Source organism: Pelodiscus sinensis, chromosome 13 (genome assembly GCF_049634645.1).
Source record: "Pelodiscus sinensis isolate JC-2024 chromosome 13, ASM4963464v1, whole genome shotgun sequence".
Classification (NCBI taxonomy): domain Eukaryota; kingdom Metazoa; phylum Chordata; order Testudines; family Trionychidae; genus Pelodiscus; species Pelodiscus sinensis.
This window is the reverse complement of record NC_134723.1, coordinates 32,568,233-32,593,789: the sequence shown is the minus strand read 5'-3', so window position 1 is coordinate 32,593,789 and position 25,557 is coordinate 32,568,233. Positions and strand designations below refer to the sequence as shown.

Sequence of the window (25,557 nt, the reverse complement as noted above, 5' to 3'; positions counted from 1 at the left end):
AGCTTCCAGCCTTCCTTGTATTGCTTCTCACAGCATTCCTAGAGTGGTATTTGGGAAATTTCACTAAAACCCTGACTTTGTTTTTCAGTTGTTCATACCACATCAGTACCTCAGTCTCAGGCATTGCTACAAATGAACTAAAGTGCCTTGTGACAGCTTTCTTTTCCTAATCCAATATGCATGCATTATTGCATTAACACTTTGCACTGCTATTAAATTATGATCCTGCTAGTGTAGTTTAATGTCTTTGAGCTACATTCATGAAACATAAATAAACATTCATAGAGCCTGATGCTGGCATCAGACAGAGACTACGAAGAGATCAGAGAGAGAAACCTGCAGTATCATATGGTAGTGCATCTGGCTCTATGGTGAAGTGTGTGTGTGTGTGTTTGTATACATAGTACTTGTGAAATATACACACAACCAGTGTTCCCTGTAAGCTGGGCACTTGTGCAGCTGTTGCCCAGCTGATTAGCAGAGCGACACAGCTAATTTTTGTTTTCTCCTGGTGGACCACATTCACACATTCCTCAGGACACATAACAACATTTATTCTGCACATGGATGGAAAAAATGTGCATGTGAATGGAAAATATTAGAGGGAACATGGCATATAACTCAACACATAGACACACAAGCTATGTCTAGACTGCAAGCCTCTTTCGAAAGAGGCTTTCGAAAAAGCCTCTTTTGAAAAAGAGCATCTAGACTACAAGCAGATTTTTTGAAAAAGCGAGCCGCTTTTTCAAGAGTCTAGACACTCATTCAAAAAAGCACAGTTTGCATTCAATAGCGCCTTTTTTCAAAAGAGTACTTTCAAAAAAAGGCATACGTCCTCGTAAAATGACGTTTTCCGCAGTCAAAAAAACTGCCGCATTCTTTTGATTTACTTTCGAAAGAACGCAGCAGTTTTTTCGACCGCAGAAAATGTCATTTTACGAGGAAGAATGCCTTTTTTCAAAAAAACCCTGTAGTCTAGACACACCCACATAGACACATTTATACATACACCAAGCTGAGACAAACTTTGTGGGGATGAGATGGAAGAATATGCTGAGCTATTGAAATGTATATGACAAAAGAGAAAATATATTCCAACTAGCACAAGAGATGAAGATGAAGATTTTATGAGTAATAAGAGTGGAAGGATTAGAAGCCAAATTGATTACTTGCTTTCCCAACAGAAAGTAAAAAATACAAGACTGCAAGGCAATTACAGGAATGAGTCTTACTAGTCAATACAGACCATTCATCTTAAATATTTTTCTAAGAATAAAGAACAGGAAAATCAAAGGTAACCAAAGATAAGGTGACAAAAACTACAAGGGAAGTCTTAGTAGGACTTTCAGGTTAAGGAGAAGATGAAGCACCAGTAGAAGAAGCAGATACATTTGGGGATTTTATGGCGACAAATATATTGTGGGTATTCAACACAAAATTTGGTGTTAGAGTGAAGAAGTACAAGACATGATAAAAGAAAAATGTTTAAACTCTGTCAAAGGACTAGGAGTAAATAAGACCTGGAAGAAAACATGGACGTAAAGAAATTGACCAGGAATGTAGTTACAAATGCAAAAGCAAAGACTTGGCACAAACAAAGGAGGGGGAAAAAGTATAAAGACTGGCAAAAGCATGGAACAGAAATACCAAAACTACAAAGAAAGTGAGTTCATCAAAGAGGAAATTAATCTGGTGTCTTTTTATGATAGCATAAAGGATCAATGAGCAAAGAAAAAGAACAGCTTTTAAAATTAAGAAAACCCAAAACAGCAAAGCAATTTCAAAATGATGAACTTTTGTGTAGTGGAGCCTTTCCCACCAGATAACGTGGCCAATATTTTAAAACAAATAAAAAAATAAAAAGGCTGTAGGTCCAGAGAGAACCCCTACCGAGGCATGGAAAAGGTTTGTAAAGAACATACCCATCTTATAACATCTCTGTTCATTTCAATCATGAGATGAGGAAAGAGCTCCAACACCGGAAGGAAAAGTATTTTGGAGCTGATATACAAGGAGGAATGTGACACTGACAATTACACAGACAGACAATCACCTACAGGATCTTTACAGAGCGTTCCTAAAACTGAAATACCCACCTGGAGAAGTGAAAAAACAAATTGACAGAGCCAGAAAAGTATCCGCACATGAACTACTTCAAGACAGACCCAAAAGAGAAAACAACAGAACTCCGCTTATTAACTACCTGTATAGTCCACAACTCAGACCCCTCCAGCGCATTATACACAATCTACAACCCATCCTGGAAAATGATCCCTCATTCTCAGAGGCCTTGGGAGAAAAGCCAATTCTTGCTTACAGACAATCCCCCAACCTGAAACGAAATATTTCCGGTAACCATGCGCCACAACCACATCATAAGCATCCAGGAACCCAGCCCTGTCACCAAACACGATGCCAACTCTGCCCACATGAATTCATCACTGGAGCCAGCAACATAAGCTACCAAATCAAAAGGTCATTACATCCAGTAATTTGATCTATGTCATCAAATACCAGCAATGATCCACTGCTATATTGGACATTCTGCGGAAAAAGAATCAATGGACACAAATCAGATATACGTAAAGGAAACATACAGAAACCTATTGGGGAACACTTTAATCTTCCAAATCACTGTTTAAAAAAATCTTCAAGTGGCTGTCTTGTCAGAAACCAGTTTTACTAGCCAGATACACAAAGAAACATTGGAATTAGGGTTCATCCACAAATTCAGTTCACATGCTAATTGACTCAGTTGTGATGAAGGGTGGTTGGGGCACTATCAACTTAACATTCATTGAAGGTGCAAACAACTCTTTGTGTAGACTCCTATGTCAGGAAGGATACTATCAACTGACTTTGATTCTTATCTGCTTCGTTTTAACTACCCAATCTTCAGATACTTACTGATTCCCTTTAGCTCCCTGTCTCCCACCCCCCTCCTTTTTTCCCTCTCCCTCCCTCCTCCTTCTCTCCTATTTATTTTGTGTCTGCACATCCTAAACTTATTTCGGTCATCTGAAGAAGTGGGCTGTGCTGCTTCTACCCCCTGAAACAAATTATAGAGGCATCAAGCTTTTGAGTCATACAAAGAAACAGGAGAGGATCGTCAATAAGAGACTAAGAAGTGAAGCAGATATTAGTGCAAATCAATGTGGCTTCATGCCAGGAAAGTTGACAATAGATGCCGTTTCTGCATTGAGGTAGCTAGTGAAAAACTAGAGAGAAAAGGAAAAATGTTCACTCAGTATTCATTGATCTGAAAAAGGCTGAGTTCCAAGAAAAGTCATATGGTGGTGTCTGAGTGAGAAAACGGAACCAGAATTTTGTATGGCTTGTTCAAGTCACATATATGGGTCAACGACAATAGCAGCCTTTTAGCAGTGAAATGGACAGAGTAAAGGCAAAAGAGGGAGTGCATCAGGGATGAGCAGCAAACCTTTCTTGTTTATCCTTGGCCTGGATACCTTCACAAGGATCACACTGAAGAAGGCACCTTGGTGCATGCTGTTTGCAGAGATCATTCTATGCAATGAGAGGAAAGTCTAACGGAAGAGCTTGATAGAAGGAGAGATGTGGTAGAGAGACGTGGGCTCAAAATAAGCAGAGGCATCATCCTTGAAACTTGATGGGCAGACAGGACTGAAAATACATTTCAAGTATCTGCCTTCCAGAATCTGAGAAATGGAGGATGAATTACAGTTAGGATGACACACACCTAATTCAAATAGAGAGACAAAAGTGGTGTAGCACAAGACAGGGAAAATACCTGTAAAATTAAAAAGGAAAGTCCATAATGCGGTCCATCCAGGTTTAACAGATGATTCTTAGGCCTGGTCTACACTACATGGGAAGGTCAAAGTAAGATATGTAACTCCAGCTACGTAAATTGCATAGCAGGAGTCAACATATCTTAAATCACATTTCCACGATGTCCACGCAGCAGGAGGCTGACGGGACCTTTATGAGGAGCAGAAGTACTGGCACCACAGGGAGCACCCTCTGGGTTCGATTTACTGGGAAGATCAATCACAAAAGTGTTCATCTTCCGCATAGTGTAGGCGTGCCTTAAGTGCTGGGCACCAAAGAAGAAACATAAGCAAATGATTCATTCTACCAAAATGAAAATGTTGAGAGGTGAATCAGGAAAAATCATCAGAAGAATGTGTATGTTAGAGATATGCTCAAAATAACACTCATGAGATGGTCTGGTTATGTAAAGTGCAGTCCTGAAAACTATTAGGGTAAATGAGACCAACAGACCAAGATTAAAGGGAAAAGGGACAGAGGGGCCAACCCAGGAAGAAATGGTGGGAAGCTAGCATACAGCGCAATAGAAGATATGGCATTCAACAGAGCACTTTGGACTCCTACAGTGAACGTATTTGATGGGATTAACCCAGGAAGTAGAAAAAAATAGACTTATATACACACCTCCATAGAGCTGATTTTTCTACCATCTCGTACGGTCAAGTGTGAGTGAGTACACATGTATACACAGACATATTACACTAAACACAGCATTGTTTACAACCTGATTTTAAAAATTAAATCCAGCTGCAGCAGTGAGAAAGCCTACTTTGACAACATAACAGAGATGCATGTACATGCTTCATGACAACAAAACAAAAAAATCTTTTGTACTACCCAGGAGAACACTAATTACAGACAAAAAATATTAATGAAATTTGTGACAGGGTTCCTTTTGTTGTGAAGCCCAAGCCTGCAGCTTCTAGCAACACAAAAATAATCAAAGCAACTTACCCCTGATTGTGAGCTTGGATACATTACAAAAGGCCATACCAAAACCACCAATGACTGCCTACTGCAAAGCTACTAATTTACAGAAACTCATTGACAGAGCAGAATTAAAACCTAGTATAAGAGTGCGCTATTATTTCAAGAGAGGCAGTCTTTGTCAACATCTGCACCCAACTTCCAAAATCACCAGCTGCACTGCAGGCAAATATTACTGAAGAAATCAGCATCTGCATCCACCTTCTGCATTTGCTAGATCTGTTACAGGCAAAAATGACAGCATAAAGTGATTGCCAATATGCAAATTCACACATAAGGCATTACTTCACCACCTGCAGAAGGTGAAAAACAGTTTGTGGGGAAAACATAAAGTGACCTCCATAAAAGATTTAAAATTACTAGAGGATTTACTCACCATTGCTCGGGTCCTTAATTGAAATACTCTGATACTACTGTCACTACAAGGTGGGTCTTATTGAGCTTTTAATATCACCTACAAGGTGATAATACAGGGAGGGCAATATGTATAATCCATTTAATGTACATGCCTATATATTTATTAGGCATTTATGCAACAAATTTAGACCAATACATTATGATGGGCAATAGAATGTGAAAGTGCTGCTCTTGGAAAGACCAGAAGTGTTGGATAATACAGGCACCCTAAAAGGTTTGTACCTTGTCATAAGTTATTTCAGGTACAAGATCTGACAGAGATTCTATTCAATGGTTACAGAACATGTTGGGATTTACAGGTTCTGAGGGGCTTGAGTGCTTTATTTGACTGAGACTGGTCTTTAACCTCCAGTAATGCCCTCCAGAGACTAATGTTGACTTTGGTGTTCCTTACAGAAATATTTCTTTGTGTTTAAAAGACATCAAGATGGTAGTTCATGTTAGATTTGTATGGTGTCCTGCCAAGTTAAACAGAGCATACAGACCTTCTTAAATGTCCTTGACTGAAATGCTCCCAGGCTTTTTAGGGCATTGTTTTGATGGGTCACGAGAAACAAATTACAGCACGCAGATTGAAGTCATATCTACACAGCCCAGAAAAACCCATGGCTGGCTTGTCCCAGCTTACTTGGGCCCATGAGGCTTGGCAGATGGGACTGTTTCATTGCAGTGTTGACTTCAAGGCTCAAATCCATAGGGTCTCAGAAGCTTACACAGCATGAAACAATCCCACAGCCCGCGCCCCACAAACCCAAGTCACCTGGCACATGGATAAGCCCTGGGTTTTTCCCTGGTGTGTAGATATACCTTGGAAGGACTGCTTACAGTTAACATGTGGTTCTCTTTTTAGCTTTACAACTGAGCAGGATTTTGACACCCTGAAGCTTGCTTTGTTTGTTTGTTTGTTTGTTTGTTTGTTTGTTTGTTTGTTTGTTTGTTTGTTTGTTTGTTTGAAGGATGAGGTTAAATCTCTTGTCTATAGAGCAGTGGATTAGTTGCGGACTTTGCCCTTTCCCCCAATGATATTTAGGACCTGGGAGACCTTTGCAATAGATGAAAAGTGACATGTTTTAGAAGCCTTCGGCATTGTCTTAACTCTTCCCCAGCTGAAGTCAACGGGAGTTTTACCAGGTTTGAATAGGAGCAGTTAAGCCAGTGCTGAGTGCTTCTGAAAATCTCTCAGACTTTGAGACCCCTTGTATTTGAAAACTACTAGTTTGCTTCCCCCCCGCTCCTGACATACACCCATCCTAACCTACTTCCTCCATTTATTTTAGCAAGAAGAGGTGGGTTTAGAAACCCCTCTAGCTGGAGCTTTCATTTAAGTTCTAATCTTGATGCTCCAATTCTCTGTTGGTTGAGCTGTGTTGATGTTACCAGCTTTGATGGTGGAAAGGCAAACAAGCAGGGCTTTAGGTCATAAAGAATACATAAGACAGACATCCAAGCTTGACAACGTGAAAGCACAAAATTGCTCTAAAAAAAATGAATATCCTGATTTTAAGGCAGATTGCAAATAATAGGGGTTAAATAATAGAACTGATCAAATCATTTTGTGGTACACTTGCAGCATATAATGAAATAAGATGGTGCAGGTATAGTATATTCTACTGTCAATCTACTCATGTAACTAACTACTCTTCGTGTCACCGGGAGTTGCACATGGGGATTGAGAACAGTATATGCCCCTTGGTTGTACTGTCTGTTGCTCGATAATGTATTGCCTTTAGATTCCTTTTGACAAGGAGAATGCATTTTTATTAGTCTTGGTGGTTTTCTTTGGATGAAAACTGTCTTTAGCCTACAGTGGCCAGATTCACCAGTAGTCTCCAACTACCTTGTTGCTCTGATGACATAATCCCTTCAAACCTGATTAAACCAGCTACTTAAACCTGATTAACAACTGCTTTATATGATAATGAAGCACAAAGCAACCAGAGTCCATTAGTGAATCTGGATCAGTATGTTTGCCTAATCCATGGATTTGTTTTATAGCCATTTAGGCATATACACCACTCCTAACAGCTCTTTTGTAAATGCTACATTTCTGGTGATGCAACTGTGTGTTTCCATAGGACTCTGAGGAGATATTTGATTGGCATGCAATGTTATATTGTAGGAAAGTTGTATTGCATTAGTTAATATTTAGCATTTTACATTATGGAAATTATTGAAAAAAGCATCCTGTGCATCAGATTTCTTTGCAAAGAAACCTGTATTGGAGACAGGGACCTATGTTTGGGGCAGGCTTTGCAGAAAGATTTGCAAGCCACTTCATCAGACCTATCCCTGACATGGTTCCCTTTCTCAGTGTCTGAGAGAAGGCATCATTTCCAGCTTTGCCAACCAGAACACAGATGAGCAAGGACCAGAGTTCTCTGAGGGTATGTCTATACTACAGCGCTAATTCGAACTAACTTAGTTTGAATTAGTTAATTCGAACTAAGCTAATTCGAACTAACGCATCCAGACTAAAAAACTAGTTCGAATTAGCGTTTTGATAATTCAAACTAGCATGTCCACATTAAGTGGACCCTGAACCGAGGTTAAGGATGGCCGGAAGCAGTGCCGGCAGCGCATCAGATGAGGACTTAGAGCGTGGAGCTGCTGCCGAGGGCTAGCCGAGGGCTGTGCATAAAGGGACCCGACCCCCACCCCGGACAGACAGTTCTCAGGGGTGCCCCGCTTGCAAAGCTTGGAGTGCCCTGAGTGCCCACACTGGGCACATCACAGCACTCGGCCATCAGACCGGCTGCACTTGCCGCAGGCTGCCATCTGGGGAGAGGGGCAATTGGGGGGCTGCAGGAGAGCTTCCACCCCCAGAAGCCTGCAGAGCCAGCCCAGTCCTCCCCTTCGGGGGCTCGTACCCCATTCCTCCCACACCTCCTTCCACTTATCCTTCCCTAGCCCCCTTTCCTGACGTACAAAATAAAGAAAACGTGTGGTCAAAAATAGAATCTCTCTTTATTGAACAAAACTCGGGGAGACTGGGAAAAGGAGGCAGGAGAGGGGAAGAGAGAGGGTGGGAGAGGGGAGGGCAACTACAATGATCAGAGGTTTGGAACAGATCCCATATGAAGAGAGGCTAAAGAGACTGGGACTTTTCAGTTTAGTAAAGAGGAGACTGAGGGGGGATAGGATAGAGGTCTATAAAAGCATGAGTGGGGTGGAGAGGGTGCATACAGAAAAGTTCTTCATTAGTTCCCATAATAGAAGGACTAGAGGACACCAAAGGAAAGGAATGGGTGGCAGGCTTCAAACTAGTAACAGAAAGTTGTTCTTCACAAAGCAAAGAGTCAACCTGTGGAACTCCTTGCTGCAGGAGGCTGTGAAGGCTAGAACTAGAACAGAGTTTAAAGAGAAGTGAGATAATGTGATGGAGGTTGGGTCCATGGAGTGGTATTAGCCAGGGGGTAGGAGTGGTGTCCCTGCCCAAAGTTTGTGGAAGGCTGGAGAGGGTTGGCACGAGACAAATGGCTTGGTCACTGTCTTCGGTCCATCCCCTCCAGGGTCCCTAGGGTTGGCTGCTGTTGGCAGACAGGCTACTGGGCTAGATGGACCTTTGGTCTGACCCAGTACGGCCATTGTAAGCTCAGGGCTCAGGGTCGGGGATCTCAATGGACCACCTTGATTTTCATGCACACCTGCTCCTGAGTGGCCAGGCTGGCAGCTCTCCTGCCCTAGACAGCCACTTTCCTGTGCCTACTGCGGAGGTCGTGGACGAGGTCCACGATGTCCACACTAGCCCAGGCGGGTGCCCTCCTCTTGCAGTCCCGGGCAAGCTCCCAGGAGCCGCCAGCCTGGTCCCGGGAAGAGGGGGAGGGCTGGGGGGCATTGGGTGGCTGGCTCGAGCCGTGCCAGGTGCAGGGTGTGCTGGCTGGGTGCTGGCAGGCTTACACCTGGCACGGGCATCGTAGCCAGCCCATGCCCCTTTAAGGGGTCCGGGGCCGGGAGGGGGGCAATAGAGTTTCCCTGGTGTTGGCCAGAGTGGCCACCAGGGAAAGCTGGGGAGGGCTAGCCTCCCACTAGTTCGAATTAAGGGGCTACACACCCCTTAATTTCAACTAGTAAGTTCGAACTATGCTTAGTCCTCGTAGAATGAGGTTTACCTAGTTCGAACTAAGCGCTCCGCTAGTTCGAATTAAGTTCGAACTAGCGGAGCGCTAGTCCGTTAGTTCGAATTAACTTTGTAGTATAGACATACCCTGACAGAGCAGTTGGAAAAGAAGGAATCTCTGGATCCAATTAAAGAGCTGCATTTATAATATGAGCACTGCTCCGTGTAAGGCAACAGGTCAAGGAGGTTGGAATGCCATTTTAGTTTTTGATATAGTTTTAGTTCTCTTCTCTGACCTCTCTTGTGGTTGGATTATACTGCCATTTTGTATCTTAATATATAGCAGTCTTGCAAGATTCTACGTAGTGAAGGCTGGGAGAGTAGGTTAGGGTGACAGAACTGCTGAAATTTTGAAAGTTTAAGCCAGTTTTGCAAGTTTATGGTAATTGGGTATTAAAATTTCCTTTACTCTACCCAAAATATTCCTTTATTCTGATTGCAAGAGCATTTGAGGCATCATTTTCCTTTCCACAGAATCCTTTTGCAATGTTACAGTAGCATAAAGGGATCCTTAGTGTAACAACCGCATGAAAAAAAACTACAAAAACAGACTGCATTGCAAAACTGCTAAGCTAGAATTCATATGCAAATTTGACACCATCAGAAGGTCTGGATAGCGACATGGAATGGCTCTCTCAATACAATAAGTAATTTCTGTTTCAGGTACTCTCACCTTCTCATCACCATTGGAGCCACATCCATCCTGATATAATTAGCACTGATGTTACACTTCCATCTCTCTAACCCTGCCTTTCTTTCCCTTCAAGCATTTGAGGAAGTGAGTTTGTATCTCACAAAAGCTTATACCCTAAAAAAATTGTTAGTCTTTAAAGTGTCACCAGACTTCTTGTTGTTTTAGCTTCATCACACTTCTTGTTGTTTTACCATTTCACGAGGAGTAACGGTAGTTCGAACTAGGAAGCCTAGTTCGAACTACCTAGTTCGTGCCCCGTGTAGCCGCGCTGCACGGGGTTCGAACCAGCGGGGTTTTAAAAATGGCGGCTCCCCGCTTATGCAAATGAAGCCCGGGAAATTCAAATCCCGGGCTTCATTTGCAAGTGCGGTATGCCTACATTACCCCGCTAGTTCGAACTAGCGGGGTAGTGTAGACATATCCTTATAGATAGTGGCAGAACTGTGCAGACAAAGATGCTGCATCCATCTCTAAATTGGCATCAGCAAATGATAATGAGTCCATTGATAAGGAACAGAAGAAATGTTTTGGTTCAGTTTGCAAACCCCAGTCAGGAAAAGCCATCAAATGAGCATTCGTTCACTCTAGTTTTTAATGGGTTTCTCATAAGCTATTTATCCATCTATATATATATATATATATGTTCTTTGGGCTGTTTCGATTCCAATAAAGGGAAATAACTAGTGCTGCAGTGCATCTTAATTGTTAAGTTGTTTCTTTTCAATTCCCTTTTCCAAGTGATTTCTCAGAAATAATTTATAGTGCTCCATTTAGTTTAGAGGGTAACAATATGCTATCCACGTTGTTATACACTTGCTATCCCGAACAAGGAACAAATTTTGGTGTCACATTTATATTGCATCCATTACAGTAAGGAACAAGGCATGAATTATCCAAGGCTCCAGCAGTTGCCAATGAAATCGTTATGTGTTATGCAAGCAATAAACATTACTACTGTATTGCCTATAATTAGCATAGCGTAGCACAAGTGCCACAGCAACATCCATTACTTGCAGTTGACAGAATTTGAAAACGCCATCCTATAATCGTTATGACATACCAAAATGTCTGGTGCTCTTAAGTCACTTAGGGCCAGATTCACAAAGGGGCTTAGTTACCACTGACTTTCACAAACCCCCCACTCAGCTGCTGCTAGCCCAGTCGGTGTCTAAATATTCTCAGGTACCTGCTGGTTGGCACACGAAAAGCTGCCCAAGTACTGCTGACACTTGAAGCCCTAGCTCACGCCTAAGCTTTGGCAGGATTCTCAAAACAAATCAGTCCCCCCCTCTTCCTTCCCCCCCCCCCCCGTCCGTCCGTCCAACCCCCTCATACACACCTCTCTTCCCTGTCCAACCCAGTTTGGTAGTTGTTCTCTGAGCACACCTCTCCCCCACAAAAGGTAGTCAAAGCAAGCAGACTGGGAATCTGGAAGGTAGGGCTGCAGCAGTGTGTGATGTGAAAGCTGCAGGTTTGAATCCCTATTCAGCCTGACTTGGCACAACAACATAAAACCATCTCTTCCACCTTCCCAAGAGGCTGCCCAACTCTCTGGCTACTCTGGGGAGGGTGAAGCTAGTCACTTTTTATAAATAATTAATTATTGATTGATTTGCCTCCATCCCATTTTCCTCCATCCCAGGTGAGTGCCCTAATCACTAGGCTAGAGAGTCACTGTCATACTTCTAGGCCCAATGACTGTGTAGTTATTTATACAAAATGCAACATCTCCTCCAAGAGAGCTCTTCCACCCTATAGTACCCAATGACCAAGGCACTCACCGGCAAGGGGAAAGATCTGGATTCAAGTCTCTGCTCCAAATCAAGGATCTGAGAACCAATCTTCCCCATTCTAAGCAAGTGCCCTAACCACTGGGCTATTGGCTAGAACTAGGGTCTTTCTCTTCTGCTTTTTTCATAAGAAAGGGCTAAATTGCCCTTTAATGCCTATGCCAGGAGAGGGTTGGGGGCTGAGAATCCTGCAGCGGAGCTACCTCCTTCTGAATGGTCAGCCAAGAGCCTTGCACCCAGATCAATGGGAGCTAGGTATCTAAGTACCTTTAAGGATCTGAGCTTCTTGTCCTCTGCATTTTATTACTGGCTAGCTTGAGCATCCTTTTTTGTTGCTAATCCTTTGGAACAATCCGAAGTGTCTACCATACTGGTCACTTCTCCACATTCTTGGTGACGGCACAAACATGCATTACTGCCCAGAGTTTTTAAAAAATCCTCTTCCAGTCTTATCACATGAAAGGATCAACAACACATATGACAGCAATAACAAGAAAAACCTCCTGGTACTGGCTGCTGAAGACCAGGGCAGCTGACCATTCCTCTGGAGTGTTAGCAGTACACTTGGGTGGGCCACGTCACAAAAAGAGGAGTGAAATACCACCATCTTCCTCCACATGTGAGTCCTTGCAGTCCCTTCAAGTCTGGCTGTATGCAGAGACTGAACTGGTTCACAGCCAAGGAGCAAAGAGCCATAACAACTGAAGTCTTGTGGAATGCAGATAAAGAAGCCCCACACTGGGGGCAGAAGGATACGTTACAGTGATAAGAACTACCAGGCGTATTATTTATTATTATATATGTTATACACATATACGTGTGAACAGAAGACCCTGATTTCTACATACAAGGAACACCTGACTAAACTAGATCTTCACATAACAGTATAGTAACCAGCATGGTTAGTGGCAAATGCAAATTCTTTGACCTCTGTAAACTATCCTATTTGAAAAATATATTCATAGCACTTCTTCCAGGAATTGACCTCGGAACTTCCAAGATGGTCAGGATTCCATCAGTTCAGTATGTAACCCACACATGTAGTGTGGTTATTGAGCAATGCAAATGGTACCTAGACCACAGCAACAGTTAAGATCAAGAGACCTCTACAGCATGGGCTGGGAGCCAGCTGGCTTTTAGCTTAGAGGGTAGAGGCTCCTATACTCTGCTACAGAGATCCCAGGTTCAAAAATCTGCTTGGTGGCGGTGACAAGTACACTACCTGTAACACTGGAACATCCCCCTTAACTCAAAAAAAAAAAAAAAAAAAAAGGGGGGAATTGCTGGCTCTTGTGATTTTATTGGGAGTGAAAAATTCCATCTTCTGGAGTCCTGTTACGTGGAAATCTCAGCCTTTTCTTCCCTTTGGTTACAAATAGAACCTTGAAAACAAACCCTAGAACATTCAAACAGCAAAAGGCAAATGAAAAGGACTCCCAATTTGCAAAAACAAAACAAACAAAACAAAACAAAATGTAAAACCCTTATAGGAAAAGGGTCAGGGTTAGGGTGAGGGTTAGGGTTGGAAACCAATATGACGACTGTGGAGCTGACTCGCGTTTTTTGAATGTTTAGATTTAACATGGCTGGAATTGTCTGTTTTTGTGATTAACCTGACTCACAGTTAACAATTTTTTGGACAATTAATTTTCTTCCCTTTCCTTCTGAAATCATCCTGGTTGCATGAAGATAATGATAAAACAGCAGATTCTCTTGCCTAATAGTGACAATTGAGTGATAGGAATTTGTAGTGGAGCTAATCTGGAGAGTCACATGTCCCACCAAAAGGTTTGTTTCACAGAGACTCTGGATGTAGAAGAGTGAGTTGACAGTGGTGTCTCTTCTTACGTTAAATATATGAATAGCATGGGTTGCAAATAGGCAGATAAAGAGAGCAGAAAGCAGTAGAAAACCTGGATATAGGTCAGTTATGCCTTGTAAAGGAAAAGCCTTTGCACAAAATAAGGAGGATGTATTAAATGGAGAATCAGTATTCTATTTTAGACAAGCTCCACTTTCTCAAATATTACCGTGGAAAACCCCCAACAGATTCAGAACCTCAATCATTAGTAGTAAAGATCTTCAAAGTGCCTAGTGGTTTTGGGTGCCCACTTTGATATATTTTAACAGATTCTGAATTTCAAAGGATATTGGCTCAGCTTTTTCTGAATATCAAGCATCTGAACTTGAGTATCTGAAACCAACTTAAAGTCTCGCCCCTAAAATTCATTAAATGCGGTGGACTTTTCTTAATGTTTGAAGACTAAAAAGGAGATTTTTTTGTTCGTGTTCATTAGATGTAACACAATGGCCAAGTAGAGGATATTTCTTCTGGTAAAAATAAATGTGGTTCTGTACAGCTTGAGGAAAAAATAACTGAAAATTATGAAGGTTTTTTTCTAATGGAAAATGGAAGCCAAAATGGGAACGTTGACATTTCCATTTTAAATGCTGAGGTCTTGAGCTATTTTATGAAAGTTTCTAGTCTCTTAATTTCTATGGGTAAAGTAAGCTTTGAAGATTTAAATATAGTGATGAATATGAGAAAAGATCAACACCAGGCTTATTAACAAAGCTACTTCTGTATTAAACAAACTTAAAACAGCCAGAGTGTTAATTGACAAACAGAGATGGTATCAGTCAGAACTAAGCTATTCATATCATTCCTTAGATACAAATCTTACTTCAGGCTTGAGGCTCTTAATTTATAGAACAAAATCATAACTGAGTCTGGTTTAAACTGCACAATGGGACATACAGTAATGTCTAATCATAGTCTTGTTAAGATATACCCACTACTAAAATCCAGATAAAAATAAAACACAATTACGGTCAGCCTAGACTTTCACTGCTCATTTCTGAAGTAATCAGATTCAAATAAAGAATGCCATAAGGGACTATATTAAACAGGGATACTCCGGGTATCAAATCTAATGTTCTCTGGGATACAGAGCACAAGATCTGAAGCCTCCTCACATTGTGCTTTAATAAGAACAACAAACTGATTGAAAGCTAGCCTGGAAACTGTATAAGCAAAAAAATTTAAATGATCCTATCAGAAATCGAAGCCACATGAGGGAAAACAGCCAAAACTACCAGGAAAAGTACTAAAGAATAACAGAAAACTCCATATAGCTGTGAGAAAGAAAGGTAACAATAGCCTAAATAAAAAGCTGTTGGAAAGCATAGAATTACCACAACTAACTGAAGGGGGAAATGATGGCATAAAACAGTCATACATAAGAGAACACACGTCGTCCTTCTTTTTAGAAATAGTAAAGTCCAGATGACAAGCCAACTCATTGTACTCTCTCAAAAGGAAGGGATAGTCTTGTGGAGTAAGGCTATGGGGAACTTGGTTTATTTCCCAGCTCTGGTCTAAACTGTCTACAGGAATCACTTAGGTACCTAACAGCCACTTTAAGCAGCAAGGTCCCAGATTTAGGCACCCCTGAGATCTTCAGACCCCAGGTTCAGCTGAAGAGGTCCACTGTCAAAGTCCTGTAGATGCCTAAGTTTCTGCCGTGATTGCCTTGCATCTGTTCTTATATTTAAATGCACTGCTGCCTTTGCAAACGTACATGTCTCACAAAAAAAAGACCTAAAAATAAACAATATCATTTGCTATTTCCTCTGGCTAAATAATCATCTTAAATTACCATGGAGCACACCATCTGAGCCTCGAGTATGTGGAGCTCTTGGGGAGAATGACAGACTGGTACTCATACATACTTTGCTTTCTATGGCCCCGGGACTGCTGGACACCCCATTGGGACTTGTATTCAAAATGCAGATCTTTGCTTCACTGCACAGGTAACCTCAAACAAACAAAAAACAAGATCCCTGTACATCTCTACAACTCCTTGTGGACTGTGTCTAAAGTCTAATGATTTAGAATGAAAGAAGCCAGACAGCTCTTCAGAGACAAACAATTTCTGAAATGTAACAGACATGCAAAGGTTTATCAACCAAGCAGATTCCACTTTCAGATTCCTAACTTGACAACGCATAAAGATGAAACAATGAAGGCACTCGACCTGCAGAGTTCAATACACACATATAAGCAAGTTGTGTGTTTAACTACTTACAAGTCTGGGACCTACTGGGGCCACCCTTGAGAAACAGCACACAGAACTAGCCTCTCACAGCCAGATGGGACATTTTTATTAACGGTATATGAGGGAGTGGGAAAATAGAAAAGTGGGAATGAGTTCTCTGGATTCATTTCTCAGAAGCATACAAAATAGTAGTTGAGGGCTATGATGATAGAACATGCTTCATTTCATGTTCTCTCTGTGAAATGCACTGTGTCACATTGGCAGTGTCACTTCACTGAATAAGAAACTTGCTATTAATGAAACATACCCAGATCGGTGCTAGAAAAACTGGAGTTTAAGGCACCCAGGCCTCGGCATGGGCAAATGTCAAAGATGAGGGTGAGAGGAGAAAATTCAAACCCTGGCAAAGAAAACATCTCATGGATATTCTGCTGTCCCCAAAAAATTCTTTATTCAGAATTTTTCCACAAATCCTCTTCCTCGGGCAGCATATTACATGAGCTATTCATCTCATGGCATCTGTGAAAAACAGAAATTCTCTACAAAGCTAGTGGCATTATCCACAATGGCCATGAAAACAGAATTTGGAATTTCTATGGATAAATTGTACAAGAAAAAAGCAGAATGCATGAACATACCAAACAGTGACTAGGCGCTCTCTCCCTCTCTCTCAAGCACCCCTCGCCCCCAGCGCCCAGCAAACTACTCTGTTAGCATTTTTTTTAATGGCAAGGGTGGAAAAATCAGGAAAAAAAGGAAACCAAATTTGTTGCTTAGCTTCAGTTCCCACAAGCTATTGAAATGGAGCACATGATAAAAAGAAACATGAAAAGCTATACAGAAAACCAAGATTCGGGCAACATCCCATCTGTTTAGTTAAGATAATTTTAGTTTACTTTTTTAGGAACTTGGATGTGCATAATTAAATGTAACGTTGGCTTTAAAAAAAATTAAGAAACCCTAATTAGCATGTTAAGCTGTCCTCATTTCCCAATACTGTATAAAGTTATGAAAGCTAATCTGCAATGTATTGGATGATATGCAAATACTTTGTACTCTATATGGATTTTATAAAGACATGCAAATTAAGAGAGTGTTTGGAATGGGTGGAAAATAATTTCTCAATAATTATATGCAGGATGGAAGAAAAGGTGTTTATAACCTTTTTCCCCTATTGTGCTCTTTTATCCTTAACTGCACACTATTTTTCAAAGTGGAAAAACATATTGCATAAATTGGATTTTTGTTTTGCAATGTAACTTCAGTTTAGAGTGCTCCACTCTGAACACAACAGTGTTTGCTTTGGGCCTTGCCACGGGTGGAGGAAGGCATTCAGCTTTCAGTGTCATGCCATGCATTAACCTAACAAATGCGTATCGTGTTGTGGTGTAGTCTTCATTGTGTCTCAAGTCCATGTGACAAGATAAGTACCTGATCTGAAGATTCAAACATACAATCATCACAGGAAGGCTAGCTAGGATGAGACCTGGCTCATTCAAAGTATGCATAAACCATTTATGCAGGAAAGGATTGTATAGCCCTTTGAATAACTTACATACGTCACCATCCTTCCTAGGACATAAGCTGTTTGGCTTCTGCATCCTTGTTCATCCTGGAGTCATGAGCAAGTCACATGGCATTGTGAAATGCCACACAGACAGTGCTGCACAAATGGGAGCCGTAATATGTCTGATTCTTTAATTCCAGCAGATGCTGGTTGAAGGGGGCTCCATAATTGCTCTGCCAACACTGAGATAGCAAACATGTCATCCCTCTTGGGGCTCACCGCAATGCAGCAGTCATCTCCAGCAGAGAAAATACAAGTTTCCTGGATTGATAGTTAATTAGATTACAGTGACTGCTAAATAGGAATTTTGCAAAGAAAATATCAGAAAAATGTCAAGATTAGTGATATGCAGGATCCCATCAGTACTCAAGGAGCTATGCTGTCTCCGTCTGGCCAACTAGGGAAGTTCACAGGAAGATAGCACTGGGTTTTTCACCCTCATATTCATAGGAAGATAGACTGCCCCAGATCCACTGTCCATAAGGGTCATTCCTTACATCACATACTAGTATTAGGATTTGTGTATTTTTAAATTGCTTGGTGTTTGTTTTTAGCACCCCCTGGGCTTGTGCTCTGGATGTTTTAAAACCTGTCTATTTTTCTCCTTTCAAAAAAAACAATTTGAATCCATTTTCAGGGTTGTCAGCACAAATATATTTATTTCTATGAATCTGAACCATTCTCAGTTTGGAATGAATAGCACAATTATGCCACTTATGGCAAGGTCCAGAGTAAGGACCACTGCGGAGCTGTGTTGCTCCTGAGGAAGCAGCCAAATATATTCTGCCTCATCTTTGCGGTGCTGCCCCTGGCCACGTCCTCTTCCTGTCTCTTTCCCCAGTCAGACTGCACGCCAACCCTAAGGGTACATCTAGACTATGTTCTTTTTTCAAAAAGAGATATGCAAATTCAGTGCTAATTTGCATATCTTTTTCCCATCACTTTTTTGAAAGCATTTTTTTCAAAAGTGAAAGCAGTTTAGACAAGGGCTTTTCAAAAGAGCCCCCCCTTTTTTGAAAGAACCCTGTACAACTCATTTTTAAGGAAGAAGGGTTCTTTCAAAAAAGGAGGGTTCTTTGGAAAAAAATCTAAACTGCTTTCACTTTCGAAAAAAATACGCTTTCAAAAAAGCAATCGGAAGAAGATATGCAAATTAGTGCCAAATTTGCATATCTCCTTTCGAAAAATGAACGTAGTCTAGATGTACCCAAAGGGAGTAAGGTTGCCTACTTCCACCTTTCTCTTCCCACTGTGCCCTTGCTTTAGGCCTGGGCAGGATCTAAGCCTGGATCATTTAAACCAGTATTTCTTAAACTGTGTTCCATGGCACACCAGTGTGCCGCGAGGCAGTTGGAGGTGTGCCGCAGAGAACAACAAAATTCAAAATGGCTGTCCTTAAAGGGGCAGGCAACTTTTTTTTTTTTTGCTCAATAACTTTCCCCCAACCTTTTTTTCCCTCAATAACTTCTCCCCTCCCCCAACTCTTTTTCCCCCTGACATTTTTTTTTTCTCAACAAAAAATCATTGGTGTTTCTCAGAAATAAAATTATTCTTTGGTGTACCTCTGTCTTAAAATGTTTAAGAAAAACTGATTTAAACAGTTCCTTTTAGTCAGGAATTGAGCCTATTGGCCTAGATCCCAATATCTAGTTAAGGGCCCCATCCTACTTTTCAGGACAAGTAGTAAGAAAGACACTCCTGCAAATTCAGATATCAAGGATGGATGGAGCCCATTTTAGGATAAGCAAGATTTCACTAAGTGCTGGGCCCAATCCTGCGAGATTCTATGTGCCCTCCAACTTCAGGAAGAGTTGAGAGTACGAGCCACATTGCACATTATTAACAGATAAGAACACTTTTTAAGAACTTCTTTACATTCCATTTGTCCTAACGCTGTCTTCTTTGCATTTGGCCCTCATCTCTGTAGTAGACAAATCCGGATGTTGTCTCACCAGTTAGAGGTTGCGCTTGTTTTAAAATTGGTATTTTAAAATTGATTTAGCTGATTTCCACTAAAAGCCATATAAGCCACATTTAAATCAATTTGAGGATGTCTACACAGGGGTTTTCACAAGTTTAACTAAACTGATTTTAATTAACTGCTGCAGCTTTTATCGTAGACAAGGCCTTATTCTGATCTAACCATCAGAAGGGCTCCCTTTGTCTTTGGGGGGGGAGGGAGAGAGGTTGTTGAGTGCTAAGGCGCCTTCGACTTCAAAACACTCTGTCCTCTCCACAATCGCCTTGCTCAGGCAAAACTCAGTGAGTAAGTAGGATTTTTTCCCCCTTATCTCCTCCTCACATCGTAGGCTCGAAACAGAAGTGTCCATGCAGGGGACAGTGGAGGGGGTAAATGGGTCCTAGCCCCTGCACGGACTGAGTTAGTTAACCAGGGTTTTTCTTCTGGGATGTAAGCTTCTAGGGTAGCAGTCAGAAGAGCCTCTAATGTCATGAATCCTGCAGGAGCTGTGCTTACCTGAGGAACAGGAGAAGCTCAGAGGATTGTGGAAGCATAAAGCATCCAGAAAAAACTGTCTGGGACATGAGTGAATCCCCTGAAACCCACTATAGGCCTCAGAAGAACTGTGGGCTCTTTGGCTTCAATTAGCTGCCAGGCCTGAGGGCAATAAACCTCTCTCCATCACTCCACCGCCCCAAGACACACATGCAATAGCTGTCCCAAGAGTGTGCTGTGCAAAGTCAGTCCCCAGTAACCTCATGCAGGAATGATCTGCATCACTAGCCATGTTCTGGTACCCCCATGAAATCAAAGGGCTGAGCACCCCTCCTGAGTAAGAGCAATCCTAGTCCATCAGCCTGTGCAGCCAGGACTGTCCTTAGGATTTACGGGGCTCTACACAGTACTATTAAACTGGTGCCACTATATGTGATGGCAGCCGGGGAGGGACAATTTTTTAGAGATGTCATTTTATCATCTTCAGCAACACACTAATGGAAATATTTTAAAAACCAATTTTAAACTAAGGTCCTGTCAACTAACACAGTAAATCGAGATAGTGAATCTACCTGGGTTTGGCAAATGCCTCTTAAATGGTTTCTTAAGAGAAGCCTGGACCTGTGAAAGAGCCATTCCAGTAGTAAATAGGGCTGGCTTCTTTGCTGTTCCGTTAAGTAGCTCCTCTTGTGAGGAAGCAGAGACACAGCAGGGGGATAAGATAAGATGGGTGGACATTAAGACCCAGCAGTGCCTCACATTTTCAGGTGCTCTCTCCAACTGCAAATTGATAAGGATGGCTCTGCACAACTTGCCCAAAGCACCCCCACCTATCCCTTCAACCACAAACAGCCAAAAGGAGGGTCTGCTGAGCAGCAGGGCTTCCCCCACCAGGCAACCAAACCCCAACTTATTACTAAGCCCACCCACTGCCTCAGTCTGATGCAGCTGGCTCACAGTCAGAATCTTGTTAGTCTTTAAAGTGCTACATAGTCCTGTATTTTGTTTCAGTCAGAATCCATGTACAACTGTAAGAGGAGGCTCTTTAGACAGCTTGTGATTTTGCATTCATTGCCTTTTGAGTCTATTGAACAGATCCTGGAACTACAGTATTCACAACATAGCGAGTTTAGGTCAAGAACATTCAATTGCTTTGTTGTGTGTGTAAGAGGGGAAAGATCCCAGGTTTTTTGTTTGCTGAAAAGTGTTGTGGTGAAACTGGAAATATTCCAGCAACTTGGGGAATTTTCTGAGTTGTCACAGAGACAACGCCATGAAATCCAGCAATATCTTCCTTTCTGTTGCTATGGTGTGTGAGCTTCAGTTTTGCTTGCCAACCCCTTCCCCCCACACAAATTCCTTTTGCACATGAAGATCTTGAGGTTGCAAGCTGCTCTTTGCTTGTGAAAAGCCTAGTCAAGCTACACAGACTAAAAAATGAGCATTCTCAACTTCATCCCAAGCAGGAGAACAAGCAAACTGAGAAAGTTTCACATTGCAGTGCATGTGGATTTGTATACAGACTTAGTTCATTGTATCTAATTTCTGTATGTATGGACTTCATTATTCATCATTGTTAATTTATTCAGGACATAAAAAGCCCCACTTACCTATACTAGCTTACTCTCTGTTAGTGCAATAAGATACCTTGTAAGTTCAAATTTCTCAGTCTACTTGTGAAGCTACTGTGAGCTGTCTAATGATTCTACTAAAAAGGGAAAATTCGAGTGACTTTATTTCCGTTATCTTTATTTAACAGTGTGTGCCGATTACTCAAAGCGATATGGGCAGGACCTGGTAATCTAGTGTTGCTCTAGTATTAACTTTAAGGGGATGATCCAGTTGCCTGCAGTATAAATTACTTTGTGGCCAGGAACCCTGCTTTATCGCTTTGTATAGTTTTAAAGTAGTTAAAAGCTTGAATAACATAAAATAACATAATATAATGTTATTTATGTTATTTCCCACGTGAAGAACTCCTGTAAACCTTGCAGTATTGAAACTCAGTGAACAAGGCATCTTAGACAAGCTGAAAAACAAATGGTGGTACGATAAGGGTGAATGTGGAGCCAAGGACTCCGGAAGTAAGGTCAGTCGCTGAAGGTCTTTTTGTACTGATTAGAAATCACATTTTGACCCACTGTGTGTTTATACAAAAATGACTTTCAAAAGTTAATAATTTACGTTTTTGAAGGTTCAAGGAAAAAGATTAGAAAAATTAAAAATCAGAATATGACAGCATTTTTCTTTTACAGTATTAAAGACTTTAGTTGTAAGTACATTTTACTACGTGGATATTTTGGTGGGGGAAAAAAAAGCCATGGAAAATGCCCAAACCTCAAACTGGTATCTCCATTTAAATTAGAAGCTTCATTACAGTTAATATATTATTTAGTCCAGCATTGCTTTTCATTTTTCAGTTACGAATACATACAATTTTGTTTCAAAATTATAACTAAAATTTCTGTCCACACTGGTTGTGAGTGATGCTTTTGAAGGATGGATATTTTCAGGGAAGACATCGCATTGATGAGCATGTAACACCTTCCCACCCCCACCCCACATAAGAAAGTTTAAATTTTCTGTTTGAATTTTTTTCTAAGAAAACCAATATTGTGGTAACTCATTTCATAAACCTTGGACATTCATTTTATTGTGTACTGAACCATTTTGCTACTGTATAACTACATTCCATACTAGAAATTTTGCAACTGTCAGAGAATCTGAACACATGGCATATTTAAAATCAGAGGTTTTCAAACTATGGGATGCTCCCCACCTCCTTAGGATGACAGGGATGAACATTCAAGGGAGCAAGTGTCAAGACTGGGGCCAAACCCATGCAGCAGGGCTCGGGAAGGGAATGCCCCTCCACCCCAACTTATCTCAATGCCTCCACACCCAGTGCTACCTCTACCCCCAGAGACACGCACCTTCTATAACCCTGAAAACTTAAAGGTGGAAGGTGCAGGTATTGGGAGATGCAACCAAAAATTGTAACTAAGGGATGTGGACCTCAGCTCAAATACTGCTTTAAATATATTGTTGGTACAGGTCATTGTTTAATGTAACCAAGCTACATACTAAAACTAATCACTGAGGGCCAAACGTCAAATAATTGCAGCTGTTCTTCATGTAGAATTTCCAGATATTTCAGTAGAAGTTCTGCATGTGGATTAGCTACTGGGCTCATCATTTGTATACTTCCTACATTAATTGGAAGAAAATGTTCTGCTTAAACCAGGTCATGAAAATATAAAGGATTAGTTAACATTTGTAGAAACACTGAGGCAGAATCGTGCTGACTTAGCATAAAGTATTATTGTGCCAGATTTTCAAACATATCAAGAGGAGATAAGCAACCCTACTCCCTTCCAAAACAAAAATCATATCTTCCCTTGGTACCTTTGCAAATCTCCCCATTATTAGGTGTTTTACTCTTTTAGGGCTATCTCCTAGTCCTGCTGAAGTCAACAACAAATCTCATTGTTTTCAGTAGAATTGGAATTTACTTTCAAAGCCCCATCTTCCTGCTGTTGAAGAATAACTTTGGATCAATGAGAGTTTGCATGCACAATTGTAGGATAAAGCTCTAAATGCTTGAAATACACCTCCAAATATTTCTAATGTAAAATTACAGGTATTTTTAAAAACCACCTTTATCCAAAATGCCTGTGTTTTCCCCAGGCTTTTACTAGGCTGACTGTATTTTCTCCTGATTTTACAAAAGTTTTGGACATCCCCAGAGAACTGACATACATCAAGGTCTATCTGCAAATATTTAAAATTAATAAACATATTTACTGCAGATTGCTCTGGCATGTGGCTTGACAAAAAGCCATCTGAATTCTGTGTGTTACAACTCAAAGAAGGAAAGTATGAATAAACGATATTTAATATATGCAGACCAATTCAATTCAGCAGCAAAATGGTTACAATTCTGTCTAACTGGATTATAAAAATTCTATTTTTTTAAATAAAGGACTTCCTGTCTGTCATGCATTGAAGGTGCACTTAGACAGCTTTTTTAAAATTAATATTAATTTTATTCAGTAAGTCAACCTCTTTTTATAACAGCGGGTGCAAGAGTAGTCAGCTGGACCTGAAAGTAACTGACCGTCTTCCTCAAAAAAAAAAATTATTGTTAAATAGAAACCAGATAAATTTTTCAACATTCAAATTATTTTCTCTACATTCACCAAAAATAACTAAATCTTGTGTCTTGTTAGTTAGTTTAAAAATGGCCTTCTATAAATTCTACCTTATTTTATGCAGTCATTACTCTACCCAGTGGGGATTCCAAAAATATTTGAGATTCTTGGGGAAAAATTAAGCTAGGTGCCTTCTGTTTGCGACTAGATATACTCAGCAGCATAAAGGTGTGCTGGGTGGAATCCTAGCTCTATTGACATTGATAGCAAAAAGTCTTATAGATTTCACTAGGGTCAGGATTTCACCCACTGAACATGGTGAGATAAAACAATAACTGTCCTGAGAATCCCTAGTTTAAACCATTTCTGTGGCACTGGGATACATTCAAAACTAACACTCATGAGTTCCAACATGTAAAGAAACTAGGTAAGAGTATTTGGGTCACCTGATATCCTGACCTGGAATTTCTGGATGTGTGGGCACAGGAAGTCTGATGCAAAAAAAGTTATATTTGTTTTAACTAAGACCACCCATGTAATTAAGATAATATGTTATCCATCCGCTTTTCTGTCACAGAAAAACTAATCAAGTGGTTCATTTTTCTTAGGACAAGACAAGTGCTCTGAGCCTGAGCAATGTTGCTGGGGTTTTCTATATTCTTGTTGGAGGTCTTGGGCTTGCCATGATGGTGGCTTTGATAGAATTCTGTTACAAGTCTCGTGCAGAGTCCAAACGAATGAAACTCACAAAGAACACACAAAACTTTAAACCAGCTCCAGCAACCAATACCCAGAATTATGCTACATACAGAGAAGGCTACAACGTGTATGGAACAGAAAGTGTTAAAATCTAAGGGTATGAATCAGGTCTAGTAAGCTAATCAACTGGTTTATTTTTTGCTAATACTTGTTCTTCTTTTCCCCTCCCCCTCAACTTGAGTAATTTTTCAGTTATTGTATGTATCAGTGTGAATTGGCTGCAATAATTTTCATAGTATGTTCTGACAAAACTTTCACAATCCTGGATAATATTTGTGACTAGAAGACTTACCTGGCCTGGGTTGGGAGGGTTGAGCACACAGTACAGCTGTCCCCCTCACTCGCTGCCCCCAGTGGTGACTATGCAGCAGCATGTCCCTCCAATTAGCCCCCTCCCTTTCCATGTTATAGAAAACAATTGAATTCCAGGCACATCCCATTTTCCTGCCACAACCAACCCTGACCGTGTTTTAAGGCAGGGCTGGCCTTACCATGAGGCGAACTGAGGCAGCTGCTTCAGGTGCCAGACTGTCGGGGGGCCCCACTAGGACCCAGAGTGTAGAAAATTGCGTCTGCTGCTGGTACATATGTAGGTAGCAGAGCAGTACCAAAAGAGGAGTAGAACAGGAAGAAGGCAGAATTGAGACCTTTCAAAGTTTTGGCCCAAGCGAGGAGGCATGGGGGCGTCATTTGAGCTCCCTGCCTCAGGTGCCAAAATGTTGTAGGCAAGCCCTGCTTTAAGGTAGGAT

The 25,557-nt window shown here is 41.1% G+C and overlaps 1 protein-coding gene across 3 annotated transcripts in view; it reads left to right on the top strand.

Annotated features, from left to right (window-relative positions):
* GRIA3 (glutamate ionotropic receptor AMPA type subunit 3) overlaps positions 1–25,557 on the top strand; it is a 254,923-nt gene that overhangs the window by 227,594 nt on the left and 1,772 nt on the right. The window contains exons 15-16 of one of the 3 annotated variants that reach the window (XR_012906924.1): positions 21,873–21,987; positions 24,658–24,796. Coding sequence is in view for 2 of the 3 variants with exons in the window: in XM_006115395.4 (XP_006115457.1) it covers positions 21,873–21,987; positions 24,658–24,903 (361 nt within the window). In the remaining variant the exon portion in view is untranslated. Of the gene's footprint in view, positions 1–21,872; positions 24,155–24,657; positions 24,906–25,557 lie in introns of those variants that run through there. The other 2 variants (XM_006115395.4, XM_006115397.4) reach the window with 2 other exon arrangements.